The sequence below is a fragment of the Melopsittacus undulatus genome, chromosome 3, assembly GCF_012275295.1.
Source record: "Melopsittacus undulatus isolate bMelUnd1 chromosome 3, bMelUnd1.mat.Z, whole genome shotgun sequence".
In the NCBI taxonomy this organism is placed as follows: domain Eukaryota; kingdom Metazoa; phylum Chordata; class Aves; order Psittaciformes; family Psittaculidae; genus Melopsittacus; species Melopsittacus undulatus.
The window spans coordinates 49,962,628-49,988,259 of NC_047529.1; the positions used below are offsets into that span (position 1 = coordinate 49,962,628).

At 43.8% G+C, this 25,632-nt stretch overlaps 2 protein-coding genes across 2 annotated transcripts in view; one reads left to right on the forward strand and one right to left on the reverse strand.

The window, feature by feature from the left end:
• Positions 1 to 338: 338 nt before the first annotated feature.
• Positions 339 to 16,460, forward strand: SLC35A1 (solute carrier family 35 member A1). Its single transcript, XM_005153122.4, has 8 exons — positions 339 to 440; positions 3,856 to 4,033; positions 8,829 to 8,988; positions 9,375 to 9,527; positions 10,339 to 10,405; positions 13,319 to 13,495; positions 13,884 to 14,018; positions 15,878 to 16,460. The coding sequence occupies exons 1-8, from the start codon at positions 425 to 427 to the stop codon at positions 16,006 to 16,008; spliced, it is 1,017 nt and encodes a 338-aa protein (XP_005153179.1). The 5' UTR covers positions 339 to 424; the 3' UTR covers positions 16,009 to 16,460.
• A 1,394-nt stretch (positions 16,461 to 17,854) lies between these two features.
• Positions 17,855 to 25,632, reverse strand: part of RARS2 (arginyl-tRNA synthetase 2, mitochondrial) — a 30,554-nt gene continuing 22,776 nt past the window's right edge. The window contains exons 15-20 of the mRNA XM_005153121.3: positions 23,603 to 23,670; positions 23,394 to 23,503; positions 22,304 to 22,399; positions 20,330 to 20,404; positions 19,330 to 19,393; positions 17,855 to 18,015 (exon numbers count right to left, since the gene is read on the reverse strand). Of these exons, the coding sequence (XP_005153178.2) occupies positions 17,929 to 18,015; positions 19,330 to 19,393; positions 20,330 to 20,404; positions 22,304 to 22,399; positions 23,394 to 23,503; positions 23,603 to 23,670 (500 nt within the window). The 3' untranslated portion in view covers positions 17,855 to 17,928. The remainder of the gene's footprint in view (positions 18,016 to 19,329; positions 19,394 to 20,329; positions 20,405 to 22,303; positions 22,400 to 23,393; positions 23,504 to 23,602; positions 23,671 to 25,632) is intronic.

Below are 25,632 nucleotides of genomic sequence, written 5' to 3' on the forward strand. Positions count from 1 at the left end.
CTGTCCCTCACCTCACCCTTTGGGGATGGCCTCACAGCTTCGCCCCTCCAGGGGCTCGGCAACCACCCCAGGCAGGCCTCGCCGCTCCGAGGTTACCTTCGGGGTACCTTCCGACCGGCTTTCCCGGTTTGTTTCCTGTGGAAGGGCCACACTCGGTAAAAGGGGAGGGTAACCAGCCCCGGCCGGCGGGGCAGACAGCCACCGTCCGCCAGGGGGCGCCCCACACACAACACGCCGCCTCTCCGGCAAGGCTTGGAATTTGGGGAAGACTATCCAAGCGGACGGGCCTCCGACTCGATGGTGAAGAGAGGGAGGCGGGGCGCTCTAGGCGGCGGCGGCGCTGCACTCTATGGTGTAATGGGAGGAGCGGCGGGCCACGGCGGACGGCTCTGGCCCGGCCAGTTTGGCGCCTTCCGCAGGCACGATGTCGCCGCCGAAAGGTGAGGGCAGAGGCGCTGGTCAGTCAGGGGGAACTGTGGCTCTCGGAGGGAGGTGCGGACATAGAGGGGGGGCAATCCCGCCCCCACCCAAGATGAAGCGGGACCCGCGAGCCAGCGGCTCCCCCCGGCTCAGGGGGAGTGGAATCATCCTCCCCGCCGGGGGTTGCGGCGGCGGGCGCCACCACCGCGGTAACGGGGGGGAGAGGGAGAGCCCCTCTCCCTCCACGCCTCCCTTGTCGCCCTCTCGCTGTCCGGCGGGGCTGCGTGGCGGAACCGCCGCCTCTCCCGCTCCGGTGTGTGTGAGCGGCAGGCCGGCGGGGCAGCCCTGGGCGCCCCGGCAGCGGCTGAAGGTGGCTCTAAGGGCGACGGTGCCTCTGTGGGCCGGTACCTGCTCTGGGGGTGTTTGAACGTGGTGAAAGCGCATCGTTTTCGGGGGTGCTGGTGGTGGTGTGGAGACAGACCCCGCCGCTCCTCGGAACCCTCCCTGCAGGTCACTGAAGCCACCGCCGGCCCCTGGCGTCCGCTGGAGCGTGGGCAGCGGTGCCAGAACCCCGGCTCTCCCGCAGCCCTGGGGCAGGCAGGGTGGGCTTGAATGCTGCAGGAGGTCGTTGCCTATCCCTCTGCTTGCCACCCCCGGTAGCAGACTCAAAGGAGAGGGGAGCCCCGGGAGGACACGGGTGGGAGCAGGAGGGTCTCTCGCAGCCTATGTAGGGCCGGTTGTGAGATGCCACCGCTCCAGCCGGCCTCATGCTGTGTGTGCACCCCGTGCCTTGGGCTTCCGTTTACAGTAGCGGTTGTGTGAGCTCTGTCGGAAGCCCACATGTGTGTCCTGAGGCTTTTGGCCTGTCTGGTCCGTTTTGCTGGAAATCGTTCCATAGAATCACAGAATCAACTCCGTTGGAAAAGACCTGTAAGATCCTCAAGTCCAACCATTACCCCACCACTGCCACGACCACCAGTAAACCATGTCACTAAGGGCCTCATCTACACGCTTTTGAACACTGAGGAATGGTGATTCCAGCACTGCCCTGGGCAGCCTGTGCCAATGCCCGACCACCCTCTCTGTGAAGACATTTTTGCAATCTAAACCTCCCCTGGAGCAGCCTGAGGCTGTTAGCTGTTGTTCTGTCACTTGTTACTTCGATAAGAAATCAGCCACCTCTGTCCATTTCATTCGAGTGGAATTTCCTGAAGCCAGTGAAAGAAACTTTGAGAAAGAAAACAGCATCTTCTCTCAACTTTAAGCTTGTTTTCATTTCTCAGCTGGTTTAAGTTCAGACTTACCAGCAAGAAGATACAGGTACCCCAGCTAAGCTTTCCTTCAGCCCTCAGTGCTGCATTGGTACTGATGCAGACAGGTGAGCCAGGCTGGAGAAACCAACCACAAGCAGCTTTTCACATAATGCTATAACTGAAAGGGTGGTCAGGCATTGGCACAGGCTGCCCAGGGAAGTGGTGGAATCACCATTCCTCAGAGTGTTCAAAACCATGTAGGTGAGGCCCTTAGTGACATGGTTTACTGGTGGTCTTCGGCAGTGCTGGGGTAATGGTTGGAGCTGATGATTTGACAGGTCTTTTCCAACCAAGCTGATTATATGATCATGATCATAGCTTTGTTATATCCTGCTGCATTTAGTTTACAAACCACTGCCAAACTGGGACATTTGTTTATTTATTTATTTATTTTCAAAGAGTAGTTAACATAGGCAAGGCTTAAATTTAGTTTTAATTTGGTAGTGCATAGACTTAAAATCTTGACGTGTGAAAACACGTTGTCATCATTTCTGTTAGCATTAAAACATCATTAGAAAATGTGTTCTTGTAAGGTTGGACTGGGTTAACTTTATTTCCTGGCTGTTATGGCCTTGGGTTCCCACCGCCCCTCCCCACAATCCAAATGTAATTTAGAGACAGATTACAACTTGTAAGTCTCTCTTAAGCATTGTTAGTCCAAAAACTAATTGGCTCTACCTTTTAAAAGTGGTTACTGACGTGGGTGAGATTTTTATCTGTAAGGAAGTAGCTAATTTAAACGATGGCAGCAGCAGGAGGCATTAACTGTACCTTGCAGAAATGTTATGCAATACGAGACATCACTGACTGGAAAGAAAAGTGAACCCAAACATCAGTTGCACTGAATTCAGCAATTCATTCCCATATTAAATGAACAAAGTTATTACAGATCTGCCTGGAGCTTATCTGTTAGCTCATTCCCTAATCAGCACAGGAATATAAATTTATGCCAATTAGAATTATGTTTCTTTGGAATATTCAGATAATGGCCTGAAAGATGCTGCTGAGTGACCAACATCCAGCCATCAGATGCTGTATGTAATCAAGAACAATTTACCAGCTTGAAAGATGGTTTTGTAGACACTACCTATTTGCTAATGTCTCATGTCACAAAGGTCATACCTTTGTGCAGAGCAGTCCTGTTTGGGGTTGCCTCTGTTCTCTTTTAATGGTAGGGATGCAGTCTGAGCTGTTCTCTGAACTGGTCACATTCACCCAATGGAACTTTCAAGCCACAGAGGAGGGCAGCTGTGTGAAAACTGCCTTTCACCAGCTGGCCTGGGACTGGCTGACTCCCAAATTATGCGGGATAGCAGTTGATCTGGGGCAAAACTGTTACAAGGATTGCTACTGTTGTTCCGGTGTAGCAGAGAGGAAGATACTGGGGATAACTCCAATGGTACATACTCATTGTATGGTTTAATTTACTTCAATAAGTAAATAATAACCCCTTGTGACAGGAGGGTTGGAACTCGATCTTCAGGTCCTTTCCAATCCTAACCATTCTGTGATTCTAATAGCCTCTAGTGATTCTAATAATCTCAGTGTTTTCTACTGTCCATAATTTTTCAGGAACACCTTTTGTGTCAAGTTCCACCACTGTTCTGAGCAGAACTCTCTTCTGCTAACTCAGGTGGAAAATAAGGCTGAAAGAAATGCTGCTTTACTTATCAAGAGTTGCTAGATTGAATCCCTTCTGTGCTGATACTTCTCTTTGCTTTTAATAGTCTGCCAACGCTCTTTGTGTCAGACTTCAATACGCTACGTGGAGAGAGAGGGTCAGAGCAAGCTTTTACTGTCAGCTGAAGAGCAGGAAAGGAAAGGAAGATTTTTTGATTACTATTACATGAATATTAGTCTATGACTAGTTTTCTAGAATGGAGGATGATTGTGAGGGCAAGAGGACATCTTATTTTCAAACAGCTACCGTTCCTATGCAAGATGCTTTGAGAAGGGACTTTAAAATTTGACTTAAACTGTTTATAGGAAGCATTTCACAGCACTAATTATTGTATGCTGCCACAGCAGTGTTTGACACAGTGCTCCAGCTGGAGAGCAACCTGTTTCAGTCCTTAAGTTAAAATGAAGGGCATGCTGAGTGGTCATCTTTGTTTTCTTTCAGAAAATGTCAGCTTACTCTTCAAGTTGTACTGCCTCACGGTGATGACCCTGGTTGCTGCAACATACACAGTCGCGCTGCGGTACACAAGGACAGTGGGGACAGAACTGTACTTTTCAACGACAGCTGTGTGCATCACTGAAGTTATCAAGTTGTTCTTGAGTGTGGGCATCTTGGCTAAGTAAGTGTGGGAATGCCAGTCAGTATTTTGAAAACAAATCCTTGCTTGTAACCTCAGATTCTCAGATAGTGAAGTACAAATACATTTGAGAATGTGGCTGGATAGTGATGCTGTGGAAGAGTCATTTTAGAGCGGGTTAGAGCTTGTGACTTCTCAACTGAAACTGCTTTGTAAACACCACAGTATTCAGGTGTGTCCTTTCTGCATATTTTCTATTTTTGTATTATGCTTTGGAATAGTTTCAAAATGTAAGCATGGATTATCCGTGATGTTTTGGGTCTTCATTGGTGTAGGTGAAAGCTGAACTGTGAGCCGTCATCTGCTGAGTTATACAGAATTGTAATGTTCCTGCTCATAAATTTCCCAAACAGTGTTGCAGACAGGCATTTTGCTGTCTCTCTTAAGATGGGGAATCGATGCTGAAAAACAGTGGTCAGAAAATATTTAGTTTCTCTAATCCCAAACTGTTGCTAAGAACTAGAACTTCAGTCCACATGTGAGCATCTAAAGTAGGGAGGCCCTCAGCTTGCTCTTTTTCCTCTCTGCTTTCATGTGGTACATTCTTCTTGGAAGAATCTTTATATTCTGTACTTTTCCAAAGCCCGGTTCTTGCTGTTGTAGTAGAATTTGTACTCTTAGGGTCCCTGCTTATCTCTTTGTGGCTTTTGGTACATCAGAAGGCTGGTTGTTTTGTGCTGAAGAATCATAGAGTCACATGGTGTACTTCAGGTTTTTATCAGAACATGTCTACTTAACATCAAAACAGCATTTTAACTTGCTTTAGAAATGAGACAATATTTGGATTTGATAAGGCAGCTGTGGCAAGCTGCCTTTTGTTTAACCTTTCATTAAATGTAATGTCTTAGAAAAGGCAAGTGTGACCACTGGCAGATTTCTGTTTTCCTTTTTATGCACCCTGGGCTTCTCCCTCTGCCAGCACAAAATGTTGGCAAGAGGGTCTCTGCCAATGAGTGGTTCTCCTAGTGTTGTCACCAGTGTGGATCCTGATCAGCCCACTTTCAGGAGATTGTAGCAACCCACATTTCTCAATAGTGGTGGTTACTTTTAATTTGGAAGTCTATTACATTTTTAGAACAGCTCTGCACAGCCAAAGATCCATTTGGCCCATCGTCCTCCCTTTGACAGTAACCAGAAGAGGATGCTTAGAACAGAAGTATAGGCAATAGGACAAGCACTTTCCTTAGCTGTTGGCAGAAGCTTGTGGATTTCCCAGCCTGGATGTTATGTGCACACTGTGGCTGTAGCACCTAACAATCCTGTCCTCTGTGAGATTGTCCTGTTTCTTTTTGATCTGTTAGTCCCTAATGTATCTGTGAAATGACCTCTGCAGTGTAACTACATGGTATGTGAAAAAGTACTTATTAATGAGCACTTAATCTAGCAGTGTCACTGGATTCTGTCTTCTTGGGTTGACAGACATCAAGAATAATTCTTCTCCCTTCATTTTTATTTTCTTATCTCTACAGGTATGTTGTGTTTTCAGAACTCATTCATTTTCTAAGCTGAGAGTTCTACTCTAACTTTTCCCTGATCATCCTAGTAGTCATCTCCACAGCATTTCCAGTATTGTTAACATCCTTTTCGTAGCAGGATCCAGAGCTGCATGAAACATTCAGGATGTGAACATGCCATGGCATTAGGCAGAGGGGTTTCTGTCTTGGTCTCAGTCCCTTTCCTAAGGATTCATAATGTTCTGCTCATTTCTGTGAATGTAGCTGAGCCTTGATCTGGTACTCTCATAAGGCTACTCACATCTTTTTTCCAAATGCCTGTAACTGGTTTAGAGATGGTTGCTGTATTACGGAGTAGTTATTTCCTATGATTCTCATTTATTGACAACTGAGCTTTATTTGCCAATTAAAATGGGATGAATCTGATTCACTGAGTTGTTGAAGGTTATAATATCTATTCTGATCTAGTCAGACAGTGGGGTGTTTTTCTCTGTAGTGGGGAGAGAGATGGGCACCAGCAGACACTATTCGTCAGGCCATGCTCAGCTCTTAATGGCAGGATGTCTCGGTTGCTGGTGGGTCTGGGTGCCTTCCTTTGCTGCCCAAGTAACTGAGCTGTTTCTCAGATGGCCAAAGATCTAGTGAATTCTGCTTGGTGTAGTGAAAGAACTACTGAAAGTTTCTTTTTGCGTATCATGTATAATTGAGTATAATCAGCAAAATTTGCCAATTTCCTAGTAATCTGCCATTTTAGCTCACTTACAAATATGCTCAACAGCACAAATTCCAGCATAGTTTCTTTCAGTGACTCCTTTGCAGCTTCCTCCAGTTTCAAAGTCCTAACCAATTTGTCTCACCCCAGACAAGGTGCCTTTGTAGTTTAAAAACCAGTTAGGAGATAGCATATGATCTGTTTTTTTCTGTACAGAGGGATACATTTGGGTGGGTACTTTTTCCTTTTTGAACCAGCCAGCACTGATAACTGCAACGTACAGGATACTGGGGTATGACTCTCATCTTGTTCCGCCTGCAGAATTTGTTTTCTTACATCCTTACTCCACTGTGTTTACTTTTAAGGTTTCTCCTGGAAGGCACATTGAATGGATGAATGCCAAAAGATTGTCTTTTAAAAGAGGTGTTTATGATAGTTTAAACTGGGTTAATTGTTTACTCAGCTTCCCATATGTATTTGAAGTCCAATTCAGCATCTGGTAATTACATTGTCTACATTCTTAGAGGGTACATAATTAGCAATGGATGAAGAAAAGTAAAGGAAATTTGCAAACTCTAGTTTTAACTTCAGCTTTTCTAATGAATGAATGTTTCTGTTGCAGAACTGTTATCAGTATCTCACACATTCAGACCTATGAAGAAAACAGAGTACGTTTTTTAAGTTGAATCTAGATCATCATCAGAAACATCCAAATCAAGCTAATTTTTTTATTTTCTTATTTTATTTTGCAGTGTAATCTGTGGGCACCTTATTTTGCATTTTCAGCTGTTCACAGAGGCTTGTTTTAAATTCTTGTTTGTGTAGATTTATATCTATCTCCACATGATCTTTATACTGAATTCAACTTACAGTTAAAGACTCTTGACAGGTGCATGCTTCAGAAAGCACACCCACTGCAAAGATGAACTAGTTCATCTTCTTACTCTCGAAACCTAAAGTAAAAATGGTGCTTACTGGGCACCTGTTATTCTTCATTGCTGAAATTCCATGCTGGAAGTCAAAGTAGACAGACACTACTGTTTCTGCTGTGACTTGACTTTAAATCAGCTAATTCACTGAGCATGGTCTGAACAGAAGGCGGTATAGTTTAAATACTGTTTTGTTGTTTAACAGTCTCCCTTAGTATCAGCAAATAGAAGAAGCCATTACTGTGTGGTATTTTTTGACTTCTTAGTCTCACAGAGTAGACCTGTATCTCTGATAATTACATGTTATTTGCAGTTAGATATTTCAGGTAGAAGCGCTTCAGTCCAGCTGCACTTGGTATCACCAGGAACTCTTGCTTTTCTTGTACGTCTCTAAGAGAGAAACTCAGATGAAAGGGTCATGAGAAGGTAGAGTACCTAAATCTTTGGAGAGAAAAAGTTAAGAATCCAGAGCACAGAGTCAGGGGAACAGAAAATATGCAGGAACAAGGTGGTTAGTGAAGGAGCCTGGGGCATAGAGGGATGGCTAATTTTGGTAATTGCTTATAAGAGTTTGGGGCAGGTAGATGACATACATTTGTGAAAAAGAAAGAAGCTGGGTTGTGGTTGAAATGCGGGGAACTGGGCTTCTGGAATGCTGAGGAGAATGAGCCATTTGTTCATATGCATGTGTAATGGAAGCAAAAGCAGTATCAGTATTTCAAAATACTGATTTTGGAATTCAAAAGCAATACAGGTTGCAATACAGGTTGCAATACAGGTTGCATGTTGAGAGGCCTGTGGGAGGGGCCAGGATATTGGTATTAGTCAGTGACCAAGCAAGAGAGGAATGCAAAGGGGGGACACAGGACTTGGGGAGAGATGGGAAGGGAACTGGAGGACTTTAGTGGCAGTGACAAGTAAGCAAGAATGTCAGATTGATGTGCCAATGATAAGGGAGAACTAACAGTGCAAAGGTCAGCTTTAATAAGCTGAGGAGCAAGCTGCAAAAGGGGACAGAAGCAAATAGCAGCATGTTTTTCCCCACTGCCTGCTCTTTCACATGCTGTAATTGCATGTGGGAGATGTGTGAAGGTGCAAGGTGACAGGGAGCTGCCACACACTCTGCCAGAGACCTCTTCAGATGTGGGCTGGTGCTGGTCCAGCATCTCCTGCACCACAAGAGAGAAGAGGAAAATGGGGCTGGCTGAGGAATGAGAGGTGTTTCCAGCTCAGTAGTGTGCAAGGGTGCAATCTTTTCTGTCCGTGAAATCTCTTCTGCTGTGAAGCCTGGTTTAAAGGGGATCTGGAAAAGGACAGGCATTCGACATCACACACAGCTGTTAATATCCCCCCAAAAAAGGGTGGAGGGGAAACAACAGCCTTCTGTCCCACTGCCTGTATGCATAGTGACTTATTCTACTGTTTACAGTGTTCACGGTTGTTGTTTACTTTATTACACATTAATGCATCTAACCTCCTCATTCCAGAATGCCTTCCTCACCTTCAGGGGTTTCTATTTGTTGATAAACTCACTGTTTTTCTCTGTTAATATATCTTTAATAAGCAGATGGTAAAACTGATTGTTGAGAACAAATTTTCAGCCTTCCCATAGGACTCATTGATTTGATTTCTGTTTCCAAATATCAGTTTAAGAGAACCCTCTATTATACTTCATTTTGCAGAGAAACTGGAAGTCTGGCAAGGTTAATAACATCCTTAAAAGAAAATGTATTCGGAAGTCCTACAGAACTGCTAAAATTAAGTGTTCCATCTCTGGTATATGGTCTCCAAAACAACATGGCGTTTGTGGCTCTTAGCAACTTGGATGCAGCAGTCTACCAGGTAATACATGTTTTTGTCAGTAACTGGTCTGTAAATGTGTTTCCTGTTCCATGAGGCATGCGTGCTAGGTATTTGTCTGCCTACCACGTGGTATTCTCTTTAGCCTTAATGTTAAAAGTCAGATGATGCTTTGTTATATTCAGAGCATACACTGTTTTAGAGCTGTCTGTTTTAGAGCTCTGGTTTGCTCAGCTAACCCACTTACTGCTGGAGTCGCTTCAAAGTCACCTTATTGTAATCAGCAATGATACCAAACCCAAGGCACCAGTAGGAAGTCAATATGAAATAGTATTTGTCATTCTGTAGTTGAATTCTCTATTTTGTTTTCTTGGTTTGGAGGAGTTTATAAAACCACATCCTCTAACTTATATTTCCACCTTCTTTAGGTGACATACCAGCTGAAGATCCCTTGTACAGCTTTATGTACAGTCCTAATGCTAAACCGTACCCTTAGTAAGTTGCAGTGGTTCTCTGTCTTCATGCTGTGCGGCGGTGTTACCCTTGTTCAGTGGAAGCCTGCTCAGGCTACAAAAGTACAGGTAAGAGTTTACATTTTGCCACTTCACAATGAAAAATATACTGGATTATACTTTATATTTCACTTCACAGCAGCTGGGATTACAATGAGGTTTATTATATCCCACAGAGCAGTGTCTGTTTCTTATTTCCAGCCACTTTATCTACAATATAACCATCAGTCTGCTCATTCTTTTTCACTTTTATTGCATACCAGTTGAGGCAGGCTTGTGGTATTGCTCCTGTCTTGCTGGTTGGAAAGGCAACTGATTGCTACAATTAGTCTAAATTACTACAGTCATCATAAGCAGCCTAATGCACCATCATAGGGGTCTCTGAGTAATATTTCCAGCAGTTGGCCCTGGTATCAATTGTAGTTGTTGGAGCAGAGAACTTGAATCAAAGCACTTGGCAAAATCAGGAGGGAAACTCCAATGCCTTATGGGTGTGGGTATGTCATTTAAACACACCCTTCAGAGGCACTGACCTAATCCTGTTCAAGGAAGAAACAAGTGTCTTCAGCAGCTGAGACATAAGCAACAGGTCAGTGGCATTAGTGGGAAGGGCAGGTCCAGCAGCTGGGAAGAAAACCCACCTCGAAGGAGACAGACCTGTGAGCATGGCAGGGGTTGCAAAGGGTACACATGGCCAATGAAACATCACACGGCTACCCCAGGCTAATTGAAAGGACAGCTCTAGCTAAGCAAGTACATTTTACACTGTAATGAAGTGCTAATCATTTTGCTGTACTTAACAAAGGAGCTCTGGAATTGATTACTGTAAACTACTGAAGTGTTGTGTCCTTTTTAAAATAACGGTTAATGTTGCATGCAGGTGGAGCAGAATCCGTGGCTAGGGTTTGGAGCCATTGCTGTTGCTGTGTTGTGTTCAGGATTTGCAGGTATAGTATTATTTCTGTATGCAGGGTACATTAAAAGGACTGCATTAATGATGTTCAAACCAGAACTTTCTACATTAGTTAGCTGTCTTTGTTGATTAAAAAATAAAAAATTACCCCCCTACTCATAACTACCTTCTACATGCAGTAATTATGGAAGACTCATGACGTGATCACTCACGTAAAGCAAATAACTAGGAGCATGTACTATTGGTTTTATGCAGTGCAGTTTAGAAGGCTGGTTTGCATGTGGAAGCATCTTTCAAATGGTTAGAATAATAATGTAGGGAACATCCGTAATGACTTGGTACAATTAATGTACATCAATTTTATAAATTGGGCTTTACAGTGAATAGCTGCCTTATGGTGATTACACAAAACAGGTGCATTCTTTTATATGGGGAATGGTGGGACTTCTTGATCTGTTCTTGCACTTAGCTCAGCCCCGGAATACATTTTGTCATGGTCCTGTAGGTAGTAAATCTAACTGAGATGCAGAGGGAGCATGAGAAAGGCAGAGAGGAAGGTGAGTACATAGACTTCATGAAGGAGGTCTGGCTTGGTTTTGTTCTACAGCCAGCATTTCCCCTTAGAGTAGTTCTTCCTTGGCTCCTGCAGAAGGAGACAAGAACTTCAGGACAAGTGAGCTGGTGCTGAGAAATAAGGAAATGCAAATTACTACTTAATTTGAAATCTGGCTCACAGGGGCATATATCTCTGTCTGTGAACTGGATTCTTCCCCTTCAGTCTGTAAGAAAACAAGGTACTATCACTCACCTCTAGTACTGTACAATCCTGCAAAAACAATCTTGTGCTGTGCATACACGGTCATTACTTGTGGAAAACATTCTGGTTGAGAGGGGAGGAAAGGAGGAGTGTGTTGTTCTTCTTTAGTGTCTTCCCAGTGAAATGGTAGACAGCTTTTCTTCTAAAGGTCTGCAAATTCAGACCATGAAAAGGGCTGATGCAGGCAGCCTTAGAGGATTTAGACACAGACAGCTTTCTTCTCCCACAGAAGGATCGCAGGTTGGGTGTTTCCTCACCAACAGCTGTAACTTTGAGGCAGCTGGGAGGACAGAGCATTTCTTCGTGGAGCTCCTTGTGCCCTTGGGGCTTTACATGTTGAAAACATAAACACTGTTCAAACTCCTTTCCTCTACTTCCTTCCCACACCCACATGAAGAAGCCATTTTGGCACTGAGCCTTCAGTTTCTGGACTGACCATGTTAAGTGTTTTATATTATTCCAGCAAAGTCTACAAAGTTATGTGGTTTTTGTCCCTCAGAGACAGAAGTTTTTTCTTCAAGCCACCAATCCTGTGATAATGTCCAAGCATCTGGCAGACCAGCAATGCTTATAAAAGCATTCGACGAATATATAATGGCAGATCCCTTGTAACTTGAAATAGTACTGAAGAGTAGTTTCTCCTAAACAGCACCCATTCCTTCGTCTTGCCTAGTGGGTGATTTACATGCATTTTCAGGTATCTGAAAGCATAGTTCCATTGCTTTGCTTGCCCTTACCTTAGTTTATAAAATTTACAAGTATGGTTGATACTCAAGCCAAATCTCTGGTACCTGATTACATCTGCGTGTGCTTTGTGGGCCTTCTCAGCAGGCAGAAATCTCAAGATAGATTCTTCTGGGTTCTTCTAATCACTGCAGTCGTTAATGATGCTGGGGTTTTGTTGAAGTTAGACTTCAGAAATCTGTATTCATAAGAGATAATAGCATGTTTCCTTGGTAGATTTTTTATTATTTGTACCCCTGAAATATAAATCTGTTCTCTCATTTATTCCCCATCCTGTATTAAATTATAAACTGCATTTTTCATGAATAAAAATGTAGCAAGACCTTCCTTGAAGCTACCTCAGGGATTTCGGGAGGTGTGCTTAGGGCTTCTGACTCCCAGATCTTCTCTCTCTGCCATCTTTGTCAGTTCTGTATACTTTTCTGATACGATTATGAAGGCTCTTGGGCAACATTAATCAGCAGTAATTAGTCAGGAGGGCTTACAGCAGAAAGTCGTGGAAGTAAGTGGCTGACATGATCTGAGTCCTGCAAGCTGCTGTGTTTTCAAATCCTGAGGAAATTCCAGAGATAAGCAGAGTCCTGGTGTGGGAGCAGTGGTTAAAAAGGCAGGTAGCAATGGCTTTGTAAAATGTCAGCCTTTAAGCCTGACATACACCTCCCAAGTAGAGTAATGAAAAGGTATTTGGGGAATTTCATTGAGGCAGAGCATAAAAGTAATGCTGAGCAGTGTGGCACTGTGAACAAGAGCTTTAGATTAAAATGAATTCCATTTCCTCAAAACCAATCTGTAGTTTCAGTTAGCAGGAAGTGTTGGTTTTGATTTGCTCTTGTAATCCCCTGAAGCTGTGGTTTCAGAATGTGGCTGGTCTGCCAAGTACTTTGCAAGCTCAAGGCTTCTGAGGAATTCTCAGTCTCAGCACTGAGCTAATACAGTCCCACCCCTGTTTTCAGTTTTTTACTGCTAAGTATTCCAGTGGAGGGGAAAAAAATTGTTCTCCATCATACTGAAATACATAAATACTGCCCGGGCTATAAAATACCAGTGCCAGGGTGAAAGGTTTGGTTTTCTTTCTTGGTATAGAACTGTACAGAAGAAACTGCTGGACAGAAACCTGGCAAATCAAACAGAAATGAGGTGTAGTTTCAATTGTCAATGAGTTGTTATAACAGCCATAAAGAGAAATAGTATCTGTTTTTGACGTTCCATACCCATTAAAATCCTGTTGTGGAAGACATACGTTGGCAGGATGTGGTGTTGGGTCCTTGACATTTGGAGCAGTGTGTAGGACAAGATGATTGCAGTAGAACCAATGGTTCATGGTTCATAGTGTTTGAAGGATGGCACTTCATCTCACTGAAACCCTTTTTATTCTTTTCTTTTTAGGAGTCTATTTTGAGAAGGTCTTGAAGAGTTCAGATACTTCCTTGTGGGTGAGGAATATTCAGATGTACTTATCTGGGATTGTGGTGACTTTATTTGGTGTGTACATGTCAGATGGAGCCCAAGTCCTTGAGAAAGGGTTCTTCTATGGCTATACATACTACGTCTGGTTTGTCATCTGTAAGTATCTTGTGGTTTTAGGATCTTGTTACATGGTTTTACTTTTTTTAACTATGATATAACTGATCGCACAAAGCTACAAATCCAATCTGATGCATTTTTTAATGTGCTTTGAGGGATTTTATTTAAAAGTATAATTTTCTTGGAAATTATTCACTTGTCCAATTTAAAATTGTGCTGAAGCAGCAGTCTAAGTGATCATCTTTAAATTAGTTATATCTGAGCTACTAGATGCTATGCAGACATCCCATTTTGCTGAATGTTGCATTAAATCATCAATGAGGTCGACCTAGCCTAAATAGGGAGTACACCACTGGAGTAAAATGCATCATTTGGAGAGTAACCTACTGCACCTTTACTAACAGAAACCTGTTTATCTGCTTTCCAGTTCTCGCCAGTGTAGGTGGCCTCTACACCTCGATCGTTGTTAAGTACACAGATAACATTATGAAAGGCTTTTCTGCAGCGGCAGCCATTGTTCTTTCAACTGTGGCATCAGTTGCCCTCTTTGGCCTCCAGATAAGTAAGTGCCTTTTTGCCTTTGATTTGACTGTAGGTGCGTGTTTCCTTCCTGGCCAGCAGGCTGCTTGCTAGTGGGCTGTATGCCATTCATACCAAAGCAGTCTTTTGCATCTCCTTTGTATTTTTCTGGTTTTAACTTTGTCTTCTCCAGGACTCCTGTGCACTGGTGTATTGCATAAGGTGCCTGATGATCCTGTGCTTTCAGAGGCATTCATGGTTTGCTCTTTTAGAGGCATCCTACAACCTCAAAAGGAAAGGTTCTTTGTGTTTTAAGCAGCTTATGAGCTCATACAGCTTTATCATAGAATGGTTTGGGTTGGAAGGGACCTTAAAGATCACCCAGTTCCAACCTCCCTGCCATGGGTAGGGACACCTTCCACTAGATCAGGTTGCCCAAAGCCCCATCCAACTTGGCCTTGAACACCGCCAGGGATGGAGCAGCCACAGCTTCGCCAGGCAAATTGTGCCTGTGCCTCACCACCCTCATAGTGAAGACTTTATTCCTTGTGTCTAATGTAAATCTACCCTCTTTCAGTTTAAAGCCATTCTCCTTTGTCCTGTCACTCCATGTCCTTTTAAAAAGGCCCTCTCCAGCTTTCTTGTAGGTCCCTTTAAGCACTTGAAGCTGCTGTAAGTTCTCCCTGGAACCTTCTCTTCTCCAGGCTGAACAAGCCCAAGTTTCTCAGCCTGTCTGTATAGGAGAGGTGCTTCAGCCCTCTGATCATCTTCATGGTCATTCTCTGGACTCACACCAACAGGTCCACATCCTTCTTATGTTGTACACTTAGCCACTGACCACAGCATTTTGAGTGTGACCATCCAGCCAATTCCTCACCCACAGAGTGGTCCACCCATCAGATCTATGCTTCTCCAGTTTAGAGACAAGGGTGTCATGCAGGACAGTGTCAGATGCTTTTCACAAATCCAGGTAGATGATGTCAGCTGCTTTTCCTTTATCCACCAATGCCTAGCCCCACTGCAGAAGGCCACCAGATTTGTCAGGCAGGATTTGCCCTTAGCAAAGCCATGTTGGCTTTATTCATGAATCACTTTCGAATGCAGTTTAGTGTGTGATACAGCTGCTTATCCAAGACTGCTGTTGGTATTTTATCATTTCTTGTTGGTTTTAGTACAGCCAGTACCAGTTTAGTTCCTTGGCTTGCAAGGGCTTTATACATCCCTGTTAAGTTGTGCCTACTACTGCATTAACTTCTGCCATTTGCTGTGGACATCACCACATGAGAGCAAGTCAAACAGGAGCTGGGGGCTTGACTGATACGTGGTGAATATTTTTGAGAGTAAAGAGCAAATTGCTTTGGGCTGCTCTGCAACCACAAATGATTTTCTCTCTGATCAAATCTGTGTGTTTCCATACCTAGTAGCTCCTGCTCAGGCCTTTGCTCTTTAGGTCTGGGTGTGTTTTGCTTTCCTGAGATAATCCAAAGATGGAACTGGTGATCTTTCTGAGCAAATGTTATTAATAGTGTTTCTTAATCCTGGCTAGATGTGGAAAGACAAACGGTGTTATCACACACTCTATCACACCCACTGTGTCTCTATGATTAAGTTTATTGCAATGTAAGCCTTCTGGATGGTATCTGGAAGTGCAGGAGATGTTTTACACTTGCTTTTCTGACGACCACCATGTTCTTGCTGATAGGAGACTAATTGAAAGGGTGTGGGGATTGAGCAAATGCTTGAGTCCTCAGTGACAGAGGATGATCTACATTCTGTGAATTATTAACAACTCATTGTCCTGTTTAATACTGTCATTCAGATATCATAATTTATATAGATTAATCTTCTGAAGGTTTCTTCTTCTACAGAGGTGTTTATTTAAACTGTTTTGTCTCCTTCCAGCTGTTACCTTCTCCCTGGGTGCTCTTCTGGTGTGTGTTTCTATTTACCTCTATGGATTACCTCGACAAGACACCACAAAAATCCAGCCATCAGAGACAAAGAACTCAAAAGAGAGGCTTGCTGCTGTGTGACATTGTCCATAGAAATGGACAGGCAGGCAAGAGGGAAAAACTGGACTTAAAAACCTGCATTTTTTTAAATTAGCCTTAAGCTAGTCGTGGAATGGTTGAAGTGGGATAGACTGAAAGCAGAAGTTAATTCTGTTTTACATGGGGAGTTTCCAGTGGCTGACACTGAGGCTGCATCACAGCCGAGGAGCCGGATGGGTGTTTTACTGAAGACATTCTTCACTCACAGTGAACTGGAAAAGCCCGTTTACAAGGAAAGAAGAATGAAGGAACTGAATACTCAATTGTATATAATGTATATAATAGAAGGAAATTAGTTCTTTGTGTATTTGATAAACTGTCTTGCCCTTTGAGGGCAGAAATGCCCAAAAGCTTCATAAAAATCTATTAAAAAGAGCAATCACTGCCAGCATTTTCTCTTAAACTAGTTGGCAGTTGCAGTTTGATTAACAACAGGAAAAGTTTCTTTTCTGAGTGATACATATGAGATGACCTAACTATACCAGGAAGAACCAAGCTTCAACCACCACTTACCTATCTTGAAGTGATTAGAAGTAGTGTTTGCTGTTTGGCTTAAAAAGCCAGAGTGAAAGACTGGTGCTTTTCTCAAGTCCTAGATTTTCTTAGACTTTTCAAATGTTTCTTATACCTGCTGTAGCTGGCAGAGGGATTTTCTCTTCTGTGTGTTTTCTCAAGCCCCAGTTGTACAGGGGAAGGTTCATGTGTGTTCTTGTATCCCTGGCTTAAGTACGAATGAGTCTACTCATTGTCAGATGAGATTTTTATCTGTACACTTTCTCTCTAAACCTCTTTGTGCATAGCAAGTGATGCTTGAAAGGACTTCCTGTAATGAATGTTAGGCTTTGATTTAATGTAGGAGTGCCAACTATGTAATTTCAACCTCCTCCCTCATTTTCTGAGGCCTCATTTAATTCAACCCTTACAGAAACTGCAACTCTGCATTGAGGGAAAAATTAACTGGTGTAATTTAGGCAACTTATCCACCTTCAAGGTGGAATCAGAAACATGACCTAGTTCATATCCTGGTTAGATTCCTTCAGGCATGAATTAACCAGATGGATTTTACTTGAAAGTGGGGTACATTAAGCACAGCAAAAACAAACACTTAAATTCTGTTGCAGTAGGAGAGGGCACTCCTCTCCGACTTTTGCCAACTGTGCAGCTGGAACAGTGTGCCACCCCCATGCTGCTCTGAGGAGTGAAGGCTTTGGTGGTGGCGATATTGTCAGTCACCTGCACTACCTCACATGTAATGCCCCACCTCTGTTCAGTGATGTGATGGCTCCGTGTGCCACGTCTGACTGCTTGTACAGCGCTGAGGGAACATGGCAGGTCCTGTTCCACCAGCTGGGCAGCAAATCCTCTTCTTCCCTGTTGTCAGATCAGTGACACAGGGAGAGGTGAGGAACAGGTGACAGCTGGCAGTTGGACTTGGCTAAAGTTACAGAATGGAGAGTGCAGTACAACACACACGGAATAGGTCTCTGGCCTGATCTGACTCAGTTTGTTCCAATATACAGAGCACCTGCAGCTGATGTACTACTAGGCCTAAGTACACAATGGCAACTGCAGAAGGGGAGAACTTTGATCACTTAGGGCAGCACACTTAACACCACTTCCTCCACCAAAAGGCTGTTATATTTGCATGGCAAATAGAGAGCAATTCTCTTTTATGGGAAATACCACGTAGATTAATGTCTTAAGTATACTACTCCTACCAAGTGCCTGGGAGAAGGTGACTGTGCTCCCCTGGGCTCCCCTACATGGCAGTCAGTGTGATGGAGCATATAAACCTTCAAGAACACGGAGAGAGGTTCTAGACTGCATTAGCAGGGACACACAGGAGAGTATTTATACCATCTTAAAAAACCCTTTTACTGAGAGACATGGTATACAGCCTCGTTACATTTGAGTTACAGGTGTGATGCCAAGAAGTTTCATCCCGTTGGCTAGAACTGAGCGAGCAGCTTGAAAGAGACAGCACCTTGCCTGGAAAACAAGAAGAGCCATCAGCTTACCCTATTGAACGGAACAGAATGTGCTTCTCAGGACAGGAGTTAGGAGCAGCCTGTCAGAGGTTAGAACACTGTGCATCCTGTACCCATGCAGAGCACTAGGAGTTGAACCTACACATGATCTGAGTAACACACCAATACTGGCAGAATTCATACCCGCTGATGATAGCCCATTGCAGGGTCAACAAAGGGACACTTCTGTCAGGGGCTGCTTTTGAAGTGAAGCTGAAAAGGAGCATCCTGCCCAGCCCTGTACCCTCAGGGCAAGGTAACCAGAGGACCTGCCTGCAGATGAGCTAACAATGACTAGAGAGGGAAAAATCTTGCCCAGCAGCTTTTACAGCCTGCAGATACTGCTGGAAAACCTCCCCTCACCGTGCCTGGGTTAGAGGCTGTCAAGCAACTGTGAGCTGATTTGAAAATTTCACTTTTCCTTATCAATGCTTGTCTTAGCTGTTACACAGCTGGCTGTTGGGGGAAGGCTCCATCAACCCTGCTTCAGAAAAACAGCTCTTGAAAGCTGTCACACTGTAAGATGTTTACAATTTTTTTACAGGATAAGGCACTGAGATTTTCCTTGTAGCTTGGACTGGCTTAGTCTGTCTTCAAAGGCAGGAATACCCACAGCACCTAAGCTCAAATACAGAGCACAGCTCCATCCATTCCACTGAACTGAAAAACTGAAGTTTTCCCCCCACCACACAGCTCAACACTTAAATGTGATTTTGTACCAAAATCAGATACATACTTGCTTTTGAAATAGATTAAAGAGGCAGTGTAATTAGTATATCATTTACTGAGCTGTTAGATGGTCAAACATTGCCTGGGAGATGAGTAGAAAATAATTTTTATATACTTGGAACTGCAGATTAACAGCTGTCAGCCTCTGCTTTAGCTGGAACTCCCATACTTGGGATATGGAGGTGGCAAGAGGGAGGAGACTGAGTCAGTTTTCTTCTCAATCTCTTGTTTTCCCACATAACCACTAAAGGAAACCATCAGAAATTCACCAGCAAGATAACTTGCTCAAATGTTTACTTCTGACTGGCTTTGGAGCAGCTGTCCTTATGGAGATTGCTGTTTTGGGAAGTTAGGCATAGCAGACCCAGCAGTGACAGCAGTTCCTGCCTTCCCAAAGCAGAGCCTGCCTGCTGGATGATTAGCCTGCAGGTGTGTATTCACCCCAGTGAATACACAGCTACGCTGGCAAAGCCCAAGGGAGCATTCATCTTGGAAGGGACACCCTACTCAGACCCCAGCCACAGAACAGCCCCGTGCTGTGCCATACCTGCGCTACTTCAGGGGCGCTGCCTTTCACAGGAAGGGTTTTATGTGCCACAGCTGCAAGATGGCTGAAATGGAAAACACAAGGAGAATGTTGAGAACAAGCAAGTTTCTTGACCAGAGGAGGGCTATCGGCCACAAAAAGCAGCAGAACTGGAAGAGCCACAACTGCAGCAGGCCAGAGACTTATCTCCACCTGGCTGAAGGAGGGCATGGTTTTCTGTAGTCTGCATATTATCAGGGCATGCCATCAACACCTTCATGCTTGTAAAATAACCCCAAAACAATCCACCCCTGACACCTTCACCCCCCAAAAAACCAAACCCCAAACCAAAACCAAAACAAACCAACCACACCCACACAAAAACCCAAACTGGGCTGGAAAGATCCTCAAAAGCATGTCCTGTCATTCCCAAGGTGTGAGATTCCTTATGCAATTTTCCTTAATTCATTAAGGCTTTCCCCATACACATGCCTACTACTTGTTCCAGGTCTTCTCCAGTGTTTCACAGTGCTGTTAAAAGAGACAGGTCCCTATGGAGGCAAGTTAATATGCTGCATAACTTACAGTAGTATGCTTCGTTCATCTCAACACACAGGTTGAGATCAGTGATTAAAGGGATTTGGACAGAATTTCCTAGCTGAAATTTTGAACTTTGAGAGCACTTTTATCACTTAAATCTGCTCTTTAAGACAGGATTAGTCTGAGTTCAGACACCGAGTTACAGCAATGTGATCCTTTTTTGTTGAAAGCATTTAGTTTCTGCCTCCTTTGTACCTGGTTCCAGCCTCAATCTCTGTTACATTATTTGCTAGCCTCAATCTCTGTTACATTATTTGCTAGCCTACTTCATACCTTACCTGCTCCAGAGAAACTGTCCCACAAATTTACATCTTCCCACTGCTTTGCTCTTCAAAGCAGTGCAGATGTGAGGATTGCAGAGCCAGCTCAGGAACACCTGTCTTTACCAGAGATAGATGGCCAGTATCAGCAATCACCTTACCTAAGTGTGAGCAGGTAGCTGACGATGTGCTTGGGTTGCAGATCCTGAGAAGATTGATACAGAACCTCATCATACCTGTGAAGAAAGAAGAGGGTTGTTTGGTGTTAAAGGGATTGAAAGGTGAACTCAGATAAAAGGCTCATCAGACAGCTTAAGTAAGAACAAATACAACTGCAGAGTTGACATGAACAATCTTCCCAACCATGTAATTAGTCCAGAATTGATTATTTCTTCCTCATTCACTTATTAAAGGAGATCACTTGTACTTCTCATCATGCAAGCACTGTAGATGGCAGAGCTCAAGAAGGCAGGCTAGAGCAAAGAGAATACAAGAATTGTATTTGCTCCTGGAACACTGTCTGGTTTTACATTTCAACACTAACTGTAAGTTCCTAGCAGCAAAAAAAAACCCTATTAAATAAACAAGGCAATCAAAATCGTCCCTTAGAGGATGTTGCATTTACCAAATGCAGATTAGAATTTTAAGCAGCTAAAGGACTCCCTTCAGCTTGCAGCATTAGAAAATACAAAACCAAAGTGGATTTACATAGTCCTGGAATAAAATCAACTTTTGTAAGATGATATTAAACTGGATTATACAGGCAGTCATGGAGATCCATTTTTTCTTCTTCATGTGTTCTGCTGTCCACTTGTACATATCCTCTTTTTCCCAGCCTGCAAAAAGCTACCAACACTTCTGGGGCTGAACAGATTTCCAATTAAAGTCAGGAGTGAACTTCTTTGCTCAGCTTTCAGGCCCATCCTGTGAGAATGAAGACCTTATGCCTGCTGCAGGGGCGGATCAGGTTTGAGATCATCTTAAAAACCTGAACATGCACAAGTCCATGGGACCTGATGAAATCCATCCATGGGTCCTGAAGGAGCTGGCAAATAAAGTTGCAAAGCCACTCGCCATCACATTTGAAAAATCGTGGTCGACAGGTGAAGTTCCTGACAACGGGAAAAAGGGAAATATAACCCCATTTTCAAGAAGGGGAAAATGGATGACCTGGGGAATTACAGACCAGTCAGTCTCACCTCTGTGCCTGGCAAAATCTGGGAGCAGATTCTCCTGGAAGGCATGCTAGGGCACATGAAAAACAACAAGGTGCTTGGTGACAGCCAGCATGGCTTTACTAGGGGGAAATCCTGCCTGACCAATTCTGTAGCCCCATTCTATGATGGGGCTACAGAACTGATGGACAGGGGTGGAGCAGTTGATGTCATCTACCTGGATTTGTGCAAAGCATTCAACACTGTTCCACATGACATCCTTGTCTCTAAATTGGAGAGACATCAATTTGATAGGTGGACCACTCGGTGGATAAAGAACTGGCTGGATGGCCGCACTCAATGAGTTGTGGTCAACAGTTCAATGTCCAGCTGGAGACTGGTAACAAGCCGTAAGGAAAAAGTTCTTTACTGTGAGGGTGGTGAGGCACTGGAATGGGCTGCCAAAAGAAGTGGTAAATGCTTCATCCCTGGCAGCGGTCAAAGTCAGACTGGACAGAGCCTTCAGCGACATGGTTTAGTGTGAAGCATCCCTGCCCATGGCAGGGAGGTTGGAACTACATGCTATCAAGGTCTTTTCCAACCCAAACTATTCTATGATTCTATTCCTGCCAGCACACCCAAGCTGAACATCCCTTCCCCGAGCTTTTCCTCCTTTAAAGGCAAACTGCAGGAAAAGTGGGAGTTAGCTCTGATAGTGAGGGTTCAGTGGTCACGTAGCAGCTATGGCAGCAGGGAGGGAGCACTCCTCATTCTCTTAGTAAGCTATAACATCTCTTGCTTATGCATTCAGCAGCTTATCTTGGTCAGCATGTCCCAGGTGGGCACTGTTCAAAGAGGAAGGATGCCTGCTGTTACAGAAATGTACTACAGACGTGAGAGACAAAAATCAGGGGAACCTCTGCACTGTCTCAGGGACAATGGTATTTTGTTCCTGGTATTTGTAAAGAAAACTAGACCAACCTGAGAAGATGCTGAAGAACAGAGATGGCATCTGGCTCTTGCAAGCACGCCACATTAACGTCAGTTAGCTGCTTATTCCCATGCATCTCTTCTAAACTAAAATGTAAGAATAAAAAAACAAATATTGGATTAAAAGCTCTTGTTAGCAAAGCTGGACAAGAAAAACAGTAATTTGTATTTTTAAAGGAAAAAGGGTAGGCATCTTTTGCTCAAGCTGAGTAGAACATTGAGACAGACTTGCTGACTTCAACCCAAGATAACAAAATTTGTGCTAGCCATTTAGGATCGACAAGATTAGAGACTAGGGACAGGAAAAGACTAGGGAGGACTTACTATTCCCAGTAAGGATACCTCAGCACCATCAATACCCAGATGATAAGGGAGTAGAAAAGGAATGGACTACAGAGAGGGATCAGGCTTGCATGTTCTCCCTGAATACTGTCTTCTGTTACTACTGCCTCAGATAGAATACCAAGCTGGTACAGGCCTTTGGCCTGATACAGCAAGGTACCTAACATGCTTTTATGAAACCCGTATCAATGTCTGCATTAGAAATGCTCTGAGAGATCACTGCAATCAATACAACTGTTCAAACTGGACTCTTCTGAAATTCTTTTTAGAAATAATTAAATATGTCAGGTGTTTGACCTGAGTCAAAACAAGTTGGTTACAACAGTGAGAAATGAGTGATCGAAAAAGAACCCACTAGCTACAGTGGTAGCCTAAAACATCTAAGTTCTGTGATGTGGTATATCTTACAAGTACAGCATTTTGTTTTTTAAATCAGTTTCCTTAATCCTAGGGCCACCATTCTTCATCAATGACACCAAGCACACAGAAAGGCTGTTCCTAAAACTGAAGAAGTACATGGACACTTATCTCAACCCTGTGGAAATGAGGTAGAAATTTCATTTTAATTGGTTTGCTCTTCTGGAAAGCCTCGGTGATTCCTATGATAAACTTACACCTCTGCTGCAGAGTACATATGTATCATACTTAGGGAAGGAGTTAACACGACCAATTGACAAAGAAGTTAATAAGGTTAAAACGTATGTCAAACTATACTTCTGCACACAAATGCTCCTCTTACCTATGGAGTCTGGCATGGGTGTACTGCAGGAACACACCTGTATCTCCACGACTTTGAAGAGCTCGGTCCCAGCTAAACTGATAATCAGATGACAGAAGGCCCCGGAAGTCCTGGGAGAATAAATTAACATCCCCTGGATATGGCTCTCCGTCTCCATTTTGAACTTTTCACAAAAGATGCAAACACCTCGGGAGGCAACTCAGACTCACTTGAATTATCAGTGCTGCAAGGCCAACTTTCTCTGCTGTCTCTATAGGGTCTTCTATCTCTTTGGTTGCTGAAGAGGAACAGAGAAAAAGGACTCATAAGTCTGTAGCAGCATAATGGCTCCCTTGCTCAGATTGGAGATGCCAATAAAACAGCAAATCTTCCATAACAGTGAACTAGCAATTTAGAAATTGTCAGGATACAAACAGCAAATAGTCCAGGATATAAATCCTTCTTAAAAGCTGGGATACAGCTGTTTCAGATAGGCTTTTTTCCACTTCTCCTAGTATGTGTAATGCACATTTTAATGTTGAAAGGGTTCATTACAACCGGATAGACTACACTGAATTCCTCTTCACAACTGAGACAGACAATCTCTAACATAAGGAAAAGAATGACAGGGCAATTCAGATTTTATTTAAAAATTGATAGAAAACATCTCCAATTGATGTGGAGGCATAAACAGTCAAAGAAATGGCTAATGGAGCATTCGGATGTCATTTTGGGAGTATTCACACCATCCACCATAGATATTTAAACTGCTTATACTCAGAGAATCTGAACTGAATCATAGAATGGTTTGTGTTAGAAGAGACCTTAAAGATCATCTGGTTCCAATCTCCTGCCACTGGCAGAGACAACTCCCACTTGAGCAGGGTGCTCAAAGCCCCGTCCAACCTGGCCTTGAACACTGTCAGGGGTGGGGCAGCCACAGCTTCTCTGGACAACCTGTGCCAAGGCCTCACCAACCTCACAGGGCAGAACTTCTTCCTTCCAACCTAAATCTACTCTCAGTTTGAAACTACTGTCCATTGTCCTATCACTATGGGCCCTGGTAATAAAGTCTTTCTCTGTTTTTCTCATAAGCTCCCTTCATACAATTAAAGGCTCCTCAGAGCCTTCTCTTCTCCAGGCTGAACAAGCTCAGCTCTCAGCCTGTCTTCATAGAAGAGGTGCTCCAGCCCTCTGATTGTCTTTGTGGCCTCCTCTGGATTTACTTCAATACGTCCCTCTTGAATTGTCTGCCCTAGAGCTGGACAAAGGACTTCAGGCGTGGTCTCATGAGAGGAATAGAGGGAAAAATATGTGGGGACAGTTCACAGCCCTGAGAAGTCTCTATGAGTGGCTATTCTCTCAGCCTTTCCTCAGGATTTACCATGTCTAATTTAGGAAATGGGAAGTAAGGCAGGAATTCAAATGTAAGGGGAAAATTTCTACAAGCACAGGTAGAATTTAGGAGCTAATGGATAAGCTCTGGTTATGCTACAGTGCCACCTGAATACATTGCTTCTTTTAGCAGTTCTTCTGCCTACTAGCTGTGCTATGGAATGTGGGTCTGCACCTCTGCTATGTCAGTAAAGTAAGTTTGCTTTGCACTTAGCTATGCCACTAACCTTTAAACTGAAGTTCTAAGCGCCATCTCTACAGTAAAACTAGTTTGAATATAGGGTGGTCACCTTTGTATCATTCTGCCTGCCTGCCTTCCTCTTGTCCACTCTACAAGCAAAATTATCTGGATTAAAAAAGCAGAGGAGGCAGAACAACGAAGATGCACATTACCTAACCTGTTTGATTCATCCAGCACATTCAGTAACTCCAGAAAGCACAAGAGGGGGCAGCATTTCACTGGGAACTGCTTGAATCTTTACTGTGTCAGAAGGAAAGGGCTCTAGAGCCACAGCCCCAGATGCAGGCAAACATCCCCTTCAGCAGTCTGGACTGCAGAGCAGCGACCTCCTGGGGCCTCCAGAAATACTCCTGAGGCTGGGAAGATGACAAGGCAGTAGCTGCAGACAAGCTACAGTCTGTCTTGCCAGAGAAAACTGTCAGAGCTACAAGTCCTTTGGTTGAAATCTGACTGCTCCCTGAACTCCAGCCCCAACCACACCATTGACTAGTTTGTCCCTTCAGAAAAAAAGCAACTGTTGTCCCGCAAAGGCAGGTACTTCCTTCACCGTGCAAAAGTGTGATGGAATAATGCCACTGGATATTAAAATCTGCAAATCTGTAATTTAGGGAAGCTCACAAAGTA

Bases quoted from the DNA above. Each gene is read 5' to 3' on its own strand.
- SLC35A1 (XM_005153122.4), top strand. The intron at 13,496-13,883 runs GTAAGTATCTTG...TCTGCTTTCCAG, and splicing joins CTACGTCTGGTTTGTCATCT to TTCTCGCCAGTGTAGGTGGC. The intron at 14,019-15,877 runs GTAAGTGCCTTT...GTCTCCTTCCAG, and splicing joins CCTCTTTGGCCTCCAGATAA to CTGTTACCTTCTCCCTGGGT.